Raw genomic sequence first — 15,316 nt, forward strand, 5'->3', positions numbered from 1 at the left:
TTGGATTAAACTTAAAGGTTTCTTTAAATTTAAATTGATAAATAGAAGATTAAATCTGAACTTCTAGTATTGTAGCTTAAAAATAGCTAATTGTTTTAGGATCAATATACATTTGAGGAAGGTAAGTGACTTAATTGATAATTAGCCAAAATTGATGTCAAAATGCGAAGTATATAATTTGTTGAAAAAATCCTCACTAATTTCAAATCAAATTAGAATGTATTTACACAACTTAAGACGAGAAGAAAAAATTCAATCTTGTACTTGGATCTTAAAAATTAACTCTTATTTCAAGACATAATTTTCACTTGCAATTGAAATTAAGATAATGAAGAAGTCATGTTGCTCTACTATTTTATTAATTTACTTTTTTTTGCATCTAATTATTGCAAAAGTAGATTTCAGCACCTATCTTTTGGACATTTTAGAGCCCACACTAATTCTAGTTGAGGTTTCTCAAAAAACTAATATCTAAACGTAGCACATTTTTCATTTCTTTCAAAAGAAGAGCTACCCTTCCAATAATATTTTTAAATCACCATCATATAACCTTAACAACTGCAACACATATAGTAGTTTTTATTATTGGCCTAATTGCTATAAAAATTAAAAATTAAAAAAAATCACAAGATCAAAATTCAGCCTAAAAATATTATTTTTAAGTTACAAAAATAATTCAATAAATTTAGTCAAAAATAAATAATTGAGTAGCCAAAAAATAAAAAATAAAAAATACTTGAAGAAACAATACTTGTAAAAGTATACAAAATCTGCTATACTAAGGTAAAAAAGTCACCACCTTATTGTATTGATGATTGATTGGAAGATCGTAGAGCTAGTGTTTATATTATAAGAAATAAAATTTTATTCTTTAATGTTAACATTCAACCTAAATCAACAATCAATACAAAAAGAAAAAACTTTGTACTAATAATTGGACAATATCATTACTCAATTTCTAAAACAAATTGTTTTATTTCAACCACCGAACCACTTTAATTAACACATTTAGATTTATGAGGACTCTTTCTATGCAAATTTGTAACATGGACTGAGTATATGCTTACATTCATAGACATTTTTTTCCAAAAATTGCAGATATTTGTTTTAGTTAATAAAAGAAAAACTTTTAGGATTTACAAATAATTTTACTACATGAAAAAACACTAACCATAAATTATCATGTCTATGTATCAATTGAGACTAAAAAGATATCTCTCAATTAAATTTAATTCTTACTTAAAATACATAGTATACATTGTCAACCTATCATTGCATGTACTTTGCAATAGAATAAATGAGTTGAAAGAAAGAATTAGTACCTTTGCAAAATCACGCACATTCTACTATCTAGAGCAAAACTACCATCTTTTCCATAGAAGAAAGCACTTAAAACATCAAATTATGTTTCCAATTAAATTCTATATCAAACCTTGTATTGCATCACAGTACTATAAATTTACTTAAGTCAAAAACATTTTATCTTTTACTTGCATATTTTTGGATGTTTATCATATATGGTAATAAATAAAAAATAATGAAAAACATAAAAAATATTAGAAAAATTTAATTTTTTTTATTAAAATTTATAATTCTAAAATTTAATAAATTTGTAATTTTAAATTCTTAATATAATTAAGAAAAATATTAAGGCTATAATGATTTTGAAATAGAAATATTTTTATCAGTAGATAAATTCTATTCCTGAATATTTCTAAATTATTTTAAAGTGTATCATGTTATACTCTTTATATATTTTTTTTTTGAGCCAAATAAATTTCTTTTCATTTTTACTTCTAGCAAAAAATTTGACAACATAAAACACTAAGATAATTTTGTTATTGCCTTGGCTGATATAATAAATATTATAATCATTGTAGCTTCTAGTCATGCCAATTGATATGAGGTATGTATAAATTTGTTCATACCATAATTGCAGACTTTATCATAGATCATATAAAGCTTTCTTCATTTAGCAAACCAAGTATTTATTTCTAACTTTGCCAAATTTTAGTAGTTAAATCATATAGACTTTGTAAATAAGTTTTCTATTTAAAAGATAGTTTTAATGTCAAGTTGGTGGATGTTGTACCAATTTGATGCTGCTCTAGTAACTAGGATTCTAATTGTGGACCATTTTACAACAAGTACAAATACCTCATCAAAAATCAATTCTATAATATTATTCAAAACTTCTTGCCACAAGTCAAGCTTTAGTCAAGGTAGTTATCTATTTAAAGAAAGCTTTGTATCAAAGATCCTTTTAGTAATATATATATATATATATATATATTTTTTCCTTCAAGAGGTAGTGGAACTAAGTTCCAAATCTGATTTTTGTTTGTAAAATTTGAGACGCTTAGTGTCATTGAAATTATCATTTCTTTTTAGTATATATACAATTTTTTATATAAATATTGCTGAAATAATAATTGTACATAGTAGTCTGTTTTTTTTTTTTTTTTTTTTTTTTTTTTTTTGCTTGTACACATGTTAAAGTTGGATTTTATGACTTTTTTACAAGTTAGAAATTCTTTTGAATTTTATCAAAAAAAATTAAAAGAGGTCTTGTAAAGATTACTGAATTTCTTGGCAAAAGTTAAAAAAAATGCCATAGAAGCTTTAAAAGTATTGTGTAGTTGTAGAAGCAAATAAAAAAACAAAAAAAAAATTGGAAGGTAGGAAACATTACAAAAAATAAAAATAAAAATTAATACCGTGGAAAATGTTTGGATTTGGTTCATGGTCTTGTTTAGAATTGTATTGCTTTAGTTATTTCAAGAAAACAAATTTATAAGACAATTAACAATCAACTTTGAAGAGATGATCTTATCTTAAGATTGTTTAAGAATATAAAGAAAGAATATAGTGATCTAAAAAATTGGTTTAAGTTAAGAATAGAAGAAGAAATCTAATTTTAAAAAAAAACATAAAATAGATCTAAAAAATAATGACATAAAATATTAAAAAAATCAAGTGATAAGTTTTAGTTAATTAGAGTTCACCAAGAATTAAGTCCCAAACTAGAAATAAAAAAGATATTTTTTTAAATGATTGATTTGAAATAGTCAAAAAAATTCTAATATGCATATATAAGCTATTATTACAAGGATAATAATTATTGCCAAAATAAAAGAAGAATTTTCTAAAATAAAAGTTATAAAAAGAAACTTCTTAAAATAATTTAATAGTATTTTAAAAGTCTATATTCAAGTAAGATTTTAAATAAAATATACAATCTAAAATTAAATCTTAGACCTTGTAGTTGAAACCATCATTATCAATCTTTTTAATACATGTTAATTTAAAAAATAAAATTTCATTTATTTACAAAAAATATTTATTTCCTGCCTATTACTGCACTTTTATCAATAATATTATATACAACCTAAATTATAAAACACACAAGCAAGATACTAAACATACAAAAATATATTCTATTTAAATATTAATTATAATATTTTAAAAAAATGGTTGATTGATGTTGACTATATTGATAAGATGAATGTTGATTGCCAATAGTATTGTCCTTTTCTTGTTGATTAGGCTTTCTACCATGTTATATAAAAGAAGAGCTTTTAGAGTAGTGGTATTGAATCTAAACTAAAAATTATAACAATAGTGGAGACTATTCTATTGCCTATAATTTAGGCATTATGGGCAATGATTATTAGTCTAATATGGATAATACAGACATCTTTCAGTCAAGGGTATCAAAAGAAGATTTAAAAGTTGAAAATTACATCATTTCTAAGTACCATGGTAGTAACTTTGCAAAAAATTCTATAAATATAAAGAATAAGATTGTGAATTAGACCAAGCTTATAAAGGACCAAGCTATTTGTTATTATTATATTAAATACAATTGATACTAGAAGAGGGAGTTAGAAATAATAGACATCTTTCTTGGTTATAGAGTTCATGTTGAAACTTCTAACAAGTAAGGTTATGGAAATTGTTTTGTTTTTAATATAAATAGTAATTATAAAGAGGTTGCAATATATGGTGTTGTTTTGTAACATGACTATTAAATAGAAAAAAATTATAAAAGAATTTATTTTAATTTATAATAAAAGATTACTTCAAAAAAAAAAATAAAAAAAAAAAATTTAGGAATGTAGTAAAACAATTTAATACTAATTCTGTCTTTTGTTTTAAATTTGTGAATGTGATTGTGTTGGATTATTTTGTAAATTTGAGCTTGGTTAGACAGTTAGATCAAAATTAATTTGGATTCTAATAAATTATGGTCTTAGAAATTAGATTTTAAAGATTAATAAAGGTTTCTATAAAATTGAGTAATTTGCTAATTGGATTGAATTAAATTTCTTTGTATACTAATAGTTGATTTGGTTTTTACATTTATGCAATTTGCAAGAATAAGTTAATAACTCGATTAAGATATTTTGATATTTGGAGGTTTATGTTAACGTTGAAGAAGGAAGATAATCCACTTCCAAGCAAATTAGGATTATTTTTTCTTAATTTGTAAGTTAAATTCTTTTCAAACTATTTTATTTATTTTTAAACAATAAATTAAGATGAATAAATTTTTTGAAACAAAATCAATAGTTGAAATGATTATTATTGAGATTTAAAATCTAATATGACGTTTACTTATAATTTAAATAGGATTTATTAGAATTTATTTGATGTTTGATTAGAATTTTAATAATATTTTTAGAATTCTATTAGAATTTAATTAATATTATATTAATATTTAATTAATATTTTTATTAATATTTAACTAATATTTATTTATAATTTATTTATAAATTTAAAATATTTTTTTGTGATTTTTTACTAATTAATTTAGGATTTTTAATGATTTTTTAAGGTTTATTTAAAGTTAAATAGAGTATAATAAGATTTTTTTAATTTTTTAAGATTTCTAAGAAGGTGATTCTAAAAACCTTATGCACTATTTTAGATTATAAATCCAACTTCAAAACAAGATCAAATTTATCTATAGCTAAATGCTCAATGTATTTCTTAGTTGATTTTTACATAATACAATAACAATAGTGCTAATAATTGTAAAAATTGGTTTTTCAATTGAAGGGTGTTACAAATAAAGGTGGTTGGTTAAAAAACTCATCAACCTTAGGTACAAGGTGTATGAGCTTACACATGGTTGATGTGACTAGTGTATCTTTTACATTGTTAAAGATACATTTCAACAAACTTTTTGGATGTAATTTTTGTTTTGATTGTAAGTTGGATGCCAATGTATTTGAATTTGTTAAATTAGATATCTACATAGTAGTAATTTTTCCAAAAATTAATGCTAAAGCTCTTCTTTTATAATTTTATTATACAGAAGCAATTATAATAGAGAAGCAACTATGGTAAAATTGACTTTATTATAAGTTGTAAGACCAATGTGCCAATAAAATTGATAGCATTAATTGGAGCCAAGCAGCGAGAAAGATTTTTCTTAGTAGCCAATAATAACCAATAAAGTTTTAAGTTTCGAAGTCTAAATCAAATAATAAGAATAAATATAGTTTCCATAGGACTTACTTAATATATATAGAATTTTTTGATAATTTTTATAGTCAGAGCAAGGATGGAATTTAGTTATGGAAAAAAATGGCAATTATTGCTATGGATTTAGAATAAGGGGTGTCTTTTGATTTGCTATATGGAGTGTTTAAATTATTGAAGTATGTAAGCCAAGTGTGGTCAAGCTTATTAGATCTATTATATATTTTTTTAAAGAAATTTGAATGAAAGATTATTTAAAAGAGAATAAAATTTGAATAATTTGTCAGCAGCTTGCTTTGAAAAAGATATTGCATAAAAGACCAATTATTGCAATGCAAATCTATTCTAGTAATCTAAAAAATAAGCTATCAAATAAAAATATCTTAATATAGAAGACCTTAAGTTTTATTATTAAAAATATTATACATTTTTAATAATTGAGGATTGATTCAATTGTGAATAGGCATAAGCCACAAAATTAAATGTATCGTTGGATGCCATTAAAATTATTTTGGCATTAAAATTAAAATATAGTCATTGTATCTTTAAATGAATGGGTTGTATTCATTGTAGTATAGGTCATGAATTCCTTGCAATCATAAGCATTTTAGATATTATTCTTGAATTAATCAAATTTAACATCTTTGCATATTCAATTGTAAAGATTGATGGTGTTGTAAAACTTAGAAGTATATATTATTGGCACATATTGATGTAATAAATAATCATGTTGATCTCTTTTTGGGTGGTAGTAGACAACATACTAATTTCCAAAGTTAGTAACACCATTACTATGGAATATATTGGACATGTAAGTAGATTATATTTGAATATAATAGATTGTTGAATTTTTTAAAAATCAAGAAAAAACATTTAAATCAGGTTCGTCATGAAAAAAAATATTGAAAAGTTGAAAGAGTGGATAATACTTAACTCAAGTGCGTAGAAGATATTAAATTGAATTAATAGCTTTGTGGTTTAAAGTTTGCTAGTCTACAATGGTGTTAGACTTATAAGTGCAAGCACAAGTCAATATGCATCTGCTATTGTAGCTTGATGAATTGTCATAGTTGACTATTGTTATGGATATTACAATACAAATTATTGTTATTAAGTTTAAATCCTAATGCATAGTTGCGAAATATTAACTTGGAATATTACATCAATCAAAAAGATTTTTTTTGACAAAATCATCTATGTTAGAAATGTAAAAAAATAAAAAAGAATGAAAGCAAGAAAATCTAATTATTTGTGATTCAAAATTTGGACCTCTTTTCATCAAATCTTTTATCTAAACTTTGATGTTCTAAAAGTATATTTATTTACAATGCAATATTTTGGAGCTTAATTAAAATATATTGTGAATTTAATTAATATACAATGATCAATTCCAAATACCTCAAAATTATATTATCTTATATCAAATGCTAATTTGCAATACAATATAATGATATTGACTTTGCAAAAATAAATAAGTTGAGAACAAAAAATTCTTATGATGAATTCTACACCTACCACAATTACAAGACAAATTGTTTACAACATTACTTCAATGAAAATATAAAAGGTAAGAATAATATAGAACAATATAAATAAAAAAACTTCAAAATTTTTTTAGATAAAATTTTATTTCAATTGATTAATGGTAGCAACAAAAAAAAAAAAAAAAAAAGAAGAAGAAGAAGAAAAAAAAGAAAAAACCGCTTCAATGTGCTCTTGTTATATATTTATACTACTCTTATATAATTCTGGTTGCTAACCATCTTTATATAAGTAGCTACTTATTTTTGTGTCCTAATTAAATCTAAATTTGGTGTCCAATTTTTTAGTTGATCAAGTATCTTAGACTTGCTTAAACTTTTATATTTAAGATCTTAATATAACTTGAATTTTTGGTTCTTAAGAGGATTGAATATTTCCAATATGTCTTAAAATCCTATGTTTTATTTTCTAAATTTTAGATGGATTGGATATTTCCAACTTGCCTTAGACTTATTTGTCTAAGTTTTTCTTCTTGTTTGAATCCTATTAATTGAGATCTACTATTCAATTAAATAGGTAGTTATGAATTACAACATTTATAACTAGGATACAAGATTAGATTCTATAGCTCAAATGAACTTATTCTTTTAAATTATTTTGTCAAAATAAGAGCTATTATATTATAAATCAATGAAAAATTATGGTTTATAATACCTAGACTAATCAAAATAAAATCAATAAAATAAGGACACAATCTAAAGTCCTACAACTTAAGATTTTATTATCTACAACTTTCTCACAATTCCAAAAACTTTAGACAACACAATTGAAGTTTATTTTTTTATCAAGGTTATTGAAAATGATAGCATAATATTCTTTGAATTTTTGAAGTTCATACTTTTGATTTTCATAATTATTATTGGAATAAAAAATAAAATATTATAATAAATATAATTAATTTAAGATAAAAACTCTTATAAAAGAAAAATCATCTTTGGAACCGAATTTCTTCTAAATAGAAAAAAAATGTTACTCAAAATATCAATTTTAAAGATGTATAGTTCAAATTAAGATCATGTAAAAAAGAAGTGCTCATAGAATTAATATATTATTAAAGAATTTTGAAGAACCTAATCTAAAACAAATACTATGGCTTTTTATATTAAACATGTATGTTAGGTCTTCTTAAAATAATACTTCATAGATTTTGGGGGTGTTTCTGTACTAAATAATTGTAAGATTGAACAACATCTATCTTGTGCAAATTATCTATAATATCTTAAAATTGAAAATTTCATAAACTTGGATATTATACTAATTGGATAGTAAATCAGTCAACAAAAGTATCTAAGTTAATAATACAAGTCATTATAAAAAATAAACAAATACTTACTATCAAGTGGATTAAAGGTGTGAATTTTGGTACTTAAAATACAAATAAGTCTAAAATCTTTTTTTTTTTTTTTTTTTTTTTTTTTTCTAAAATTGCTTTTTGATTTGAAAAAAACTCTTGATTTACCTTAAATCATTATTAGATTGTTATACCTCTTATTAGATATTGATTTGTGGATATAAACTCACAAAAAATTCTTCTTATTTCAAATTTGATAAGTTTTTGAAAAAATTGACATTAAAAGGAATTCTATACTAATTTTTAGTTTAAGCTTAATTGTGTAAAATTCAATTTTTTAAAAAAGACTATAAAAACTTAACTTAGATTAAAAAATAAAAGAGATAGAATAGTAAATTGAAAAGTAATCTATATTTACAATCAATTCAAATAAAAATTTGAAATAAATAATAATAATAATAATGGTCTTCCTACAATTACTATCAATACTATCAACTTTTGTAATTATCTATACTACTTCAATTATTAGTGATTAGTTGTCTTTTTCATAACAGCCATTTATCCTTTTGACCTAATTTGCTCTAATCCAAATTTTAGATTGTCCAATTCTTGTGCAAATTAAGTATCTCCAATCTATCTCCTATTGTCTAGATTATATTGGTCTAAGTCTATTTATTAGGTTGGTTCTTCCAAACTGTTCTTACTTAACTAAGTATTTTAATAAAATCCTAAAAAGCTTTTTAACAAAAAAAAAATAAAAAAAGAAAAAAATTGCAAAACAATTCTTGAGATTTAAAGAATTTAAAATACTACTATTTTTTTTATATCTAAGTATCTTGTCTTAGGATAATTTTGATAAAACACAACAATATGAAATTTAATAATTAAATATGACATAATATTTAAAAAAAGAAGTTTATTTGAAGCCTTATAGAATAAAGAGATGTGTTATGAAATGTACTAAAAGAAAAAAAAAAAATGCAAGATCAATGACATAGTAGTAAGTTTTTATTCCAAAGTTGAAATAGGTCTTTGATGGTAAGCAAATTCTTTAGAGGAAAAATAGATAAGATAATATCATAGAACTCTAAAATTCTATTAAAAGATTTAATACTTTATAAAAATAAAAATAATGATTATCTAGTAATACCAATGACCTTGCTTAAATTGTATCTTAATAAGAGGTTCCTAGTAATTTTGGATGATGTTATATCTTTTAAATCCATTACTAATTGATGCACATGGAAATCCACTTTTATGTCTAAAACAGAACGGAAAATATCATAAATATCCCTAAAATATGTTGAAATAACAAGAAGATCCTTACATTCTTAAATGTAGAAAATCTATGCCTCACTTTTGTGATAATTATAAATCTCCTCTTCAACTTGATATGCTATAATTATTATTTTGTTTTAGATTCATCAGAGGCCTAGTATGTGTGCCATGCAAATTTTGATGCACCACTTTTTTGCACAGTTTGGGTACTCCATGGATTAAATCTTGCTACTAGCATCCCACACTTTTTGCAATAAAAAGTTTGCAACTCCCATGTGGCAACTCTCATGTCGAGACTTTGGTTTTGTAAATCATCCAACTAGTAGTATTTGATGCCAACGGAACTTACTAATTGTTGTAGACTTTTGCATCAATCTACCATCTATCCAAAGACTCCATCTCCATTGAGTAAGTCATTTTTGCAATAATGGATGATAAAGATTCTCAAACTGGTGCATAGAAGTTGCAAATTTTGTGTTGCAAAAAGTGTGCAATGACAACAATGACGTCCAAACTGACATCCAAACTATGCAAAAAAGTTCCATGTCAAAATTTGAACAGCACACGGTTTGGGCTCCGGATGCACCTACATAGGATAATAATTATAGCTTGTCAAGTTTGAGGACACATTTACATTTACCACAAAAGTGGGGTAAATTTGCTATTATCAAGAATACATGGATATTCTTAATATTTCAGGGGTATTATGATATTTTCCCAAAAAAGAAAAAGGATGGGACATTGTACGCTTCCTGCCAGCTAGGATTGCTCGAGGGGATGGCCTTCACGTAGGGTGACGTTCACATCCACGTCATCCGGTCTTCTTCTTCGTCTTCCGTCCTTCCATCCTTCACGGCGTCGTCGTCGTCTTCGCAGTTGTCGGTTTAGGGCACTGTTTTCAGGGGACAGTTGTTCGAAGTCACTGTCATCCTCTATTTCTGCTCTTGACATGATTTCTGGCATCGTTGACCTTCGAATCGTCTACGCTGTTCATTAATGTAATTATATGGTTGAGAGATAGGCAGTCTCTCTGTTTGCGTATTCTTGCGGAAGCGAGGGACGCGTTGGGACGGATATGGCTGAACCTAGGAATGGAGACTCCATAATTGACCTCCCCCCCCCCCGGACTGCCTGGACGAAGGGTGATTCGAGATGTGCTTGAATTGGGCTATTTTTCGGGTTTTCGTTGAAAAAAGAAAAAGAAAAAGAAAAAGAACAGAAAAACCAACAAAGCTGGTGGTGTATCGTTGGTTGAGTCGTACGAATGGAGGTGGGATTCCTACACATTTTTATACGAGTTCGGGGAGTGTATATGGCCGGATTTTGACAAGCGTCAGGAATCATGCATGACTTTACTCGACAAAAACCGTGTACTGTTTCATAAAACCCATTCCAGCAGATTCGCCAATATCACTGGAAAAAAAAAAATTAAAAAAAAAAAAATTAAAAAGAGGATAAAGAGTTTGTTCAGGAGAGTCGATTTCAAAATTTGACATAATTTTAGGGCGTTTGAATGTTGGGGCAGATAAATGCTTCGAGTAAACAGCGTTTATATTGTAAAACACATAAAATAAGGATCTGGGTGAATCTCTTATCACCCATATAACTATATATCTTTGTAGATATTCGATCTAAAATCCTTGCAGGATGTCTAAATTCAAGGTTTCGTTCCTTGTAGGCAATTTTTTCTTCGGACAATTTGGGTATGTGAGAAATTGACAATACGGAGACTGTTTCCTGTGTCTTTATTCTTCGTGACGACGAAAGAATACTTAAGGACGTGACAGATTAAAAAAGGGAGGTCTTTCCTGCAATAGCACCACAGGACGGAGGAATGAGCTGAAAGGAGCCTTTTCCCAGATGGCGCGTGCGTGGACAACTCTCTTTGACAATCCAAACAGTGCAGGATTTCCAGGACCAACAGTGACAACGTGGTGAATTTCAATGTGCAGGAGTAGCTCTAAAGGCCTTTTCCTTGCGCTCTTCTGGTGGACGACCCGCGACTGGGTAGCTCCCAAAAGATGGAGCGTCACCCATGGCAGATGGAATGCACGAGGGCCCAGCCTTGCAGTGTGGCCGTCGTTCGGCGGAGAGGATTCGCTAAAGAAGTAGCTGGAATCCAGCCTCCTTTGGCCAATTGCATCATCTCAGCCATTTAGCCCAATTATAAATGATCCCTGAGTTATTTACTAGTGCGATTTCTAAATACATCTGCATCGGTACTTTGTGCGTTGCTATCAGCCGATTCTGCCCAATCATTGAAGGTGGCTACGACTGCGTTGCCGAGAGCTTCCGCCCTCTGAGCCCGCTATCTCTACCGTGTGATAAAGGTCCTGGGAACTCTGGATGTACATGGCATGCATCGGCAAGGCGAGTTCGATTCTTATTGTAGACTACCTTGTGCAGGTTTCTGGTGTGTGGAGCTCAAATCTTGTCTTGTTTCAGACCCGGTGTGGATTTTCAGGGGCCCCTGAAATTCCATTAGAATCGGAGATTGATTGCACCCCTTGGATCTGTACCCCTAGCATCCTTTTGAGACGGTCACGAAGAGTGTCGAGGTTGGTTTCTGAACTAAAGATTGGACAGGATTGGTGTTGCATGCTGTGGGTGTTTTTAGAGCGTCGACGTCTTCTTCTCGATAACTCTCGACTTTTTTTTGGCGTTCTCTTTCCCTTGTATGGTCGCTTGCAAAGTTAGAGCATAGGCCTCTTGTCTAACGTAGGTTGCAACCAGATTTTAGCTGAGGTTGAGTCATCCACGTCTTCTCTACGAAGGCGCTTTCATGAAAAAAAAATTCATTTGTTGACTCGAAGTAGGTGGATTGAGGAAAATCTGACGCTCGTTTCCCACTCCGATTGATCGCCTGAAATAATACAGCTGTCTTTTTGGTGACTGGCAGAGACGTTCCATGTTCTTATAGTATAGCTAGTAATGATAGAAAATTCCAGGAGTCGTGCATGTAGTTGGCGAACCAGGACCAATTCACGGGAGCCCTTCCGTGTTGTCTGTGCTTGTGAAAGTTGCATGGAGAGTCGCATCTCTAGGTTTTGAAGGTCCTTGAGGTCTGCTGATAGTTATAGGCTGCCTCTGTGCACGTATCTACTTGCATGATGGTAGCTTTTGAGAGGTTTTTGTTGAGAGGTTGGCTGTAGAGCTCGGTGCAGGTATAGCTTTATTTTTTCTTCTTCTTCTTCTTCTTCTTCTTCTTCTTCTTATTTTTTCTTTTATTAAGAAATCTGGGAGTATCTGAATGAATTCAACTACCTCTAGTTAACAAATGCTTTGTTAAAGTTTTGCAGGCTTCGAAATAGCTGACATCGTCTTACCAGGTCGCTTGCAGCGGATTCTCAGAAGTGGAAGGTTAAGGTTCTGATGTTTCCTCCAATTTCGAGTGGAAGTATAAGACCTACCTTTGGTATAGTAGCACTCTATCATCTGGAAAGGATCACGCTGGGACCGGATTATCACAGGAACAGGGGGGAAGTGTTATTCACAGAGCCATGAGTTCGTTTCCTAAGCAGAGAGTGGCAATTATCACTTTCGTTTACTGCTTTGCGGTTGCTATAATTTGTGGCACGTGGTCCCCCGATGGCAACTTCGGTCGGTCAAGCGGGTTTGCGCTAGAATTACAGCCCGTTTTGGGAGAACCAGAAGATGGATCGTCAATTTCATCTTCCTACGGAGCTTTGACGGTGGGTGCACGGAAGCTGACTGAAGCCAAAGCTGAAACTGATCCATCTGAGGAGAAGAAAGTGTCATCGGATTCGATCTTCTCGCTGGAAATTACGGAAGATGATCATGTTGTGCTTGACCTCCGAAGCACCCTCCCTAGGCTTTACCACTCTCCTGAATTCTTTGCCATGAACTACAATGATATGGCCAAAAATCTGCGCATCTATCTTTACCCAGCCTCACAGAACTACAACTTCACTCAGTACGAGTATGGGATGAATCCCTCCGAGATGGTTTCAGAACTCGGGGTAGAAACCAGCAGCACTACAGATACCTTCTTCAATTTGCTCGTCGAGAGCAAACGTTTCGTCACTGACGACGCCGACGGCGCTCATTTGTATTTCCTGCCAATCTCAATCGACCGCGTCTGGGCCGCTGTTGGCCCTGCTAAGGTCGGTGAACATCTTCGCCACTACTTGCAATGGTTGAGGAACACGTACAAATTGTGGGACCTGTCACTGGGAGCAGATCATTTCTACTTCTCAAGCCACGCATACGATCCCATCAACCATCGCAACAACCTAGAGCTCACGAAGAACGCCATCCAGGTCGCGAGCTCACCGCTCCGTCGTAATCAAAACTTTTTCCCCCACAAGGACATCTCACTGCCTTCCTACAAATCCCAGCACATAGCAGAAGTGCAAAATTTGGTGGGAGCGAGCCAAAGACCGAAGTTAGTTTTCGTCAGCAGCCCTCCGGAAGACATCGACCCCATCGTCGCATCCGTGATTCAAAAGTGGACCTCCGACTCCGACTTCCACGTCGAATCTGCAGACCAGCCATCTCCCCCATTCGAAAAGCTACTCTCCAGCCGGTTCTGCGTGAGTGTTTCCCCGCAAGCAATGCTCAACGTTGTGGACTCCCTACGACTCGGCTGCGTGCCCGTCCTGATCGCGGACTCCATCATCTACGATCTCCCATTCCAAGACGTCCTCAACTGGAAAGAATTCTCGGTGGTGCTTGGCGTCAAGGAGTCTCCCAACTTGAAGACTCTTTTGAGCAGTATTTCAACCGATGAATATCGCAAAATGCAGTACCTCGGCCACCAAGCCAGCAAGCACATGGAGTGGAATGATCCTCCAAAACCGTGGGATGCTTTCCACATGACTCTGCATGAGCTTTGGGTTCGGCGACACAGCATCAAGTACGCACGCCGCAACGAAGATTCACCGTCGCAACCCCAACGGTAATCTGTCTCCGAACTACTGACAGATCCTTGGCTGTCTTGATTGAACTACTATTATTTACAGTCATAGTGATAGACACGTAATACATTCAATTCGGTAACCTCCACATAAGATCATGGAAGTGTATATAGAAATGACACAATTGTTAAAGACGATAGTCGGTTAAAAGTAGAAGGTATAAACACATGTGTACAATAGACACATCCCCACTTTGAAGTTCCGTTCCAATAAATTCCAGAGGAAGATGCTTTGAGGTAATACTGCTGATGAGATGTGAAAATAGCAGGCGGGGTGCAGATATATATATATATATATATATATATCTATACTCTGGGTTTGCTCTTGAGTCAAAGTATATTTCACTTCGGTGAAAACAAAGTCTTTCTATTAGACAGCATTGTTCCTGCAGATGAGCCGCTGCCAGGGTGTGGGTGTGGATATCAACGACCTCAATTTGATACCAAACGCAGACCTCGAACCTTCATGCCCAGAAGTCTTCAAAACATCAAAGAACATTTTTCTTACTGCCATGAATTACATAGAATCGGCACATCATCTTTCCGCAACAAAATTTCTATTTGATAATTTCCTTTTAAAATAAAATCACATACACATACACATACGAGCACAAAGTCGGCTGCGATATAAGGTCCATGCAGTCGGCCACCTCAAGGTCGATGCTCAAGGACAGCTCTTCTCGAAAAATGGGTGAGTTCACTGAAAACTTTGTGCAAAGATTCCTCGATCTCTGGAGGGCAAAAACACGAAGCCTTTGAATGATTGGAGTGAGTTGCTACAA

At 30.6% G+C, this 15,316-nt stretch overlaps 1 protein-coding gene across 5 annotated transcripts; it reads left to right on the forward strand.

Moving 5' to 3' along the window:
* Positions 1-11,319: 11,319 nt before the first annotated feature.
* LOC112282150 (putative glycosyltransferase At5g03795) lies at positions 11,320-14,775 on the forward strand. 5 transcript variants are annotated; one of them, XM_073536587.2, is made up of 2 exons: positions 11,320-11,968; positions 12,898-14,775. In XM_073536587.2, exon 2 carries the CDS (start codon positions 13,099-13,101, stop codon positions 14,518-14,520), a length of 1,422 nt encoding a protein of 473 aa, XP_073392688.1. In that variant the 5' UTR covers positions 11,320-11,968; positions 12,898-13,098; the 3' UTR covers positions 14,521-14,775. The 5 variants fall into 5 exon arrangements, with proteins under 5 accessions (XP_073392688.1, XP_024375402.1, XP_024375482.1 ...); XM_024519634.2 differs by having other exon boundaries at positions 11,963-12,156; XM_024519714.1 differs by lacking the exon at positions 11,320-11,968 and adding an exon at positions 11,975-12,156 and having other exon boundaries at positions 12,890-14,775.
* Positions 14,776-15,316: the final 541 nt, after the last annotated feature.

This window comes from Physcomitrium patens, chromosome 1, assembly GCF_059467195.1.
Source record: "Physcomitrium patens ecotype Gransden chromosome 1, ASM5946719v1, whole genome shotgun sequence".
NCBI lineage: Eukaryota > Viridiplantae > Streptophyta > Bryopsida > Funariales > Funariaceae > Physcomitrium > Physcomitrium patens.

Coding starts and splice junctions, on each gene's coding strand:
- LOC112282150 (XM_073536587.2), top strand. CDS start 13,099: ATGAGTTCGTTTCCTAAGCAGAGAGTGGCAATTATCACTTTCGTTTAC.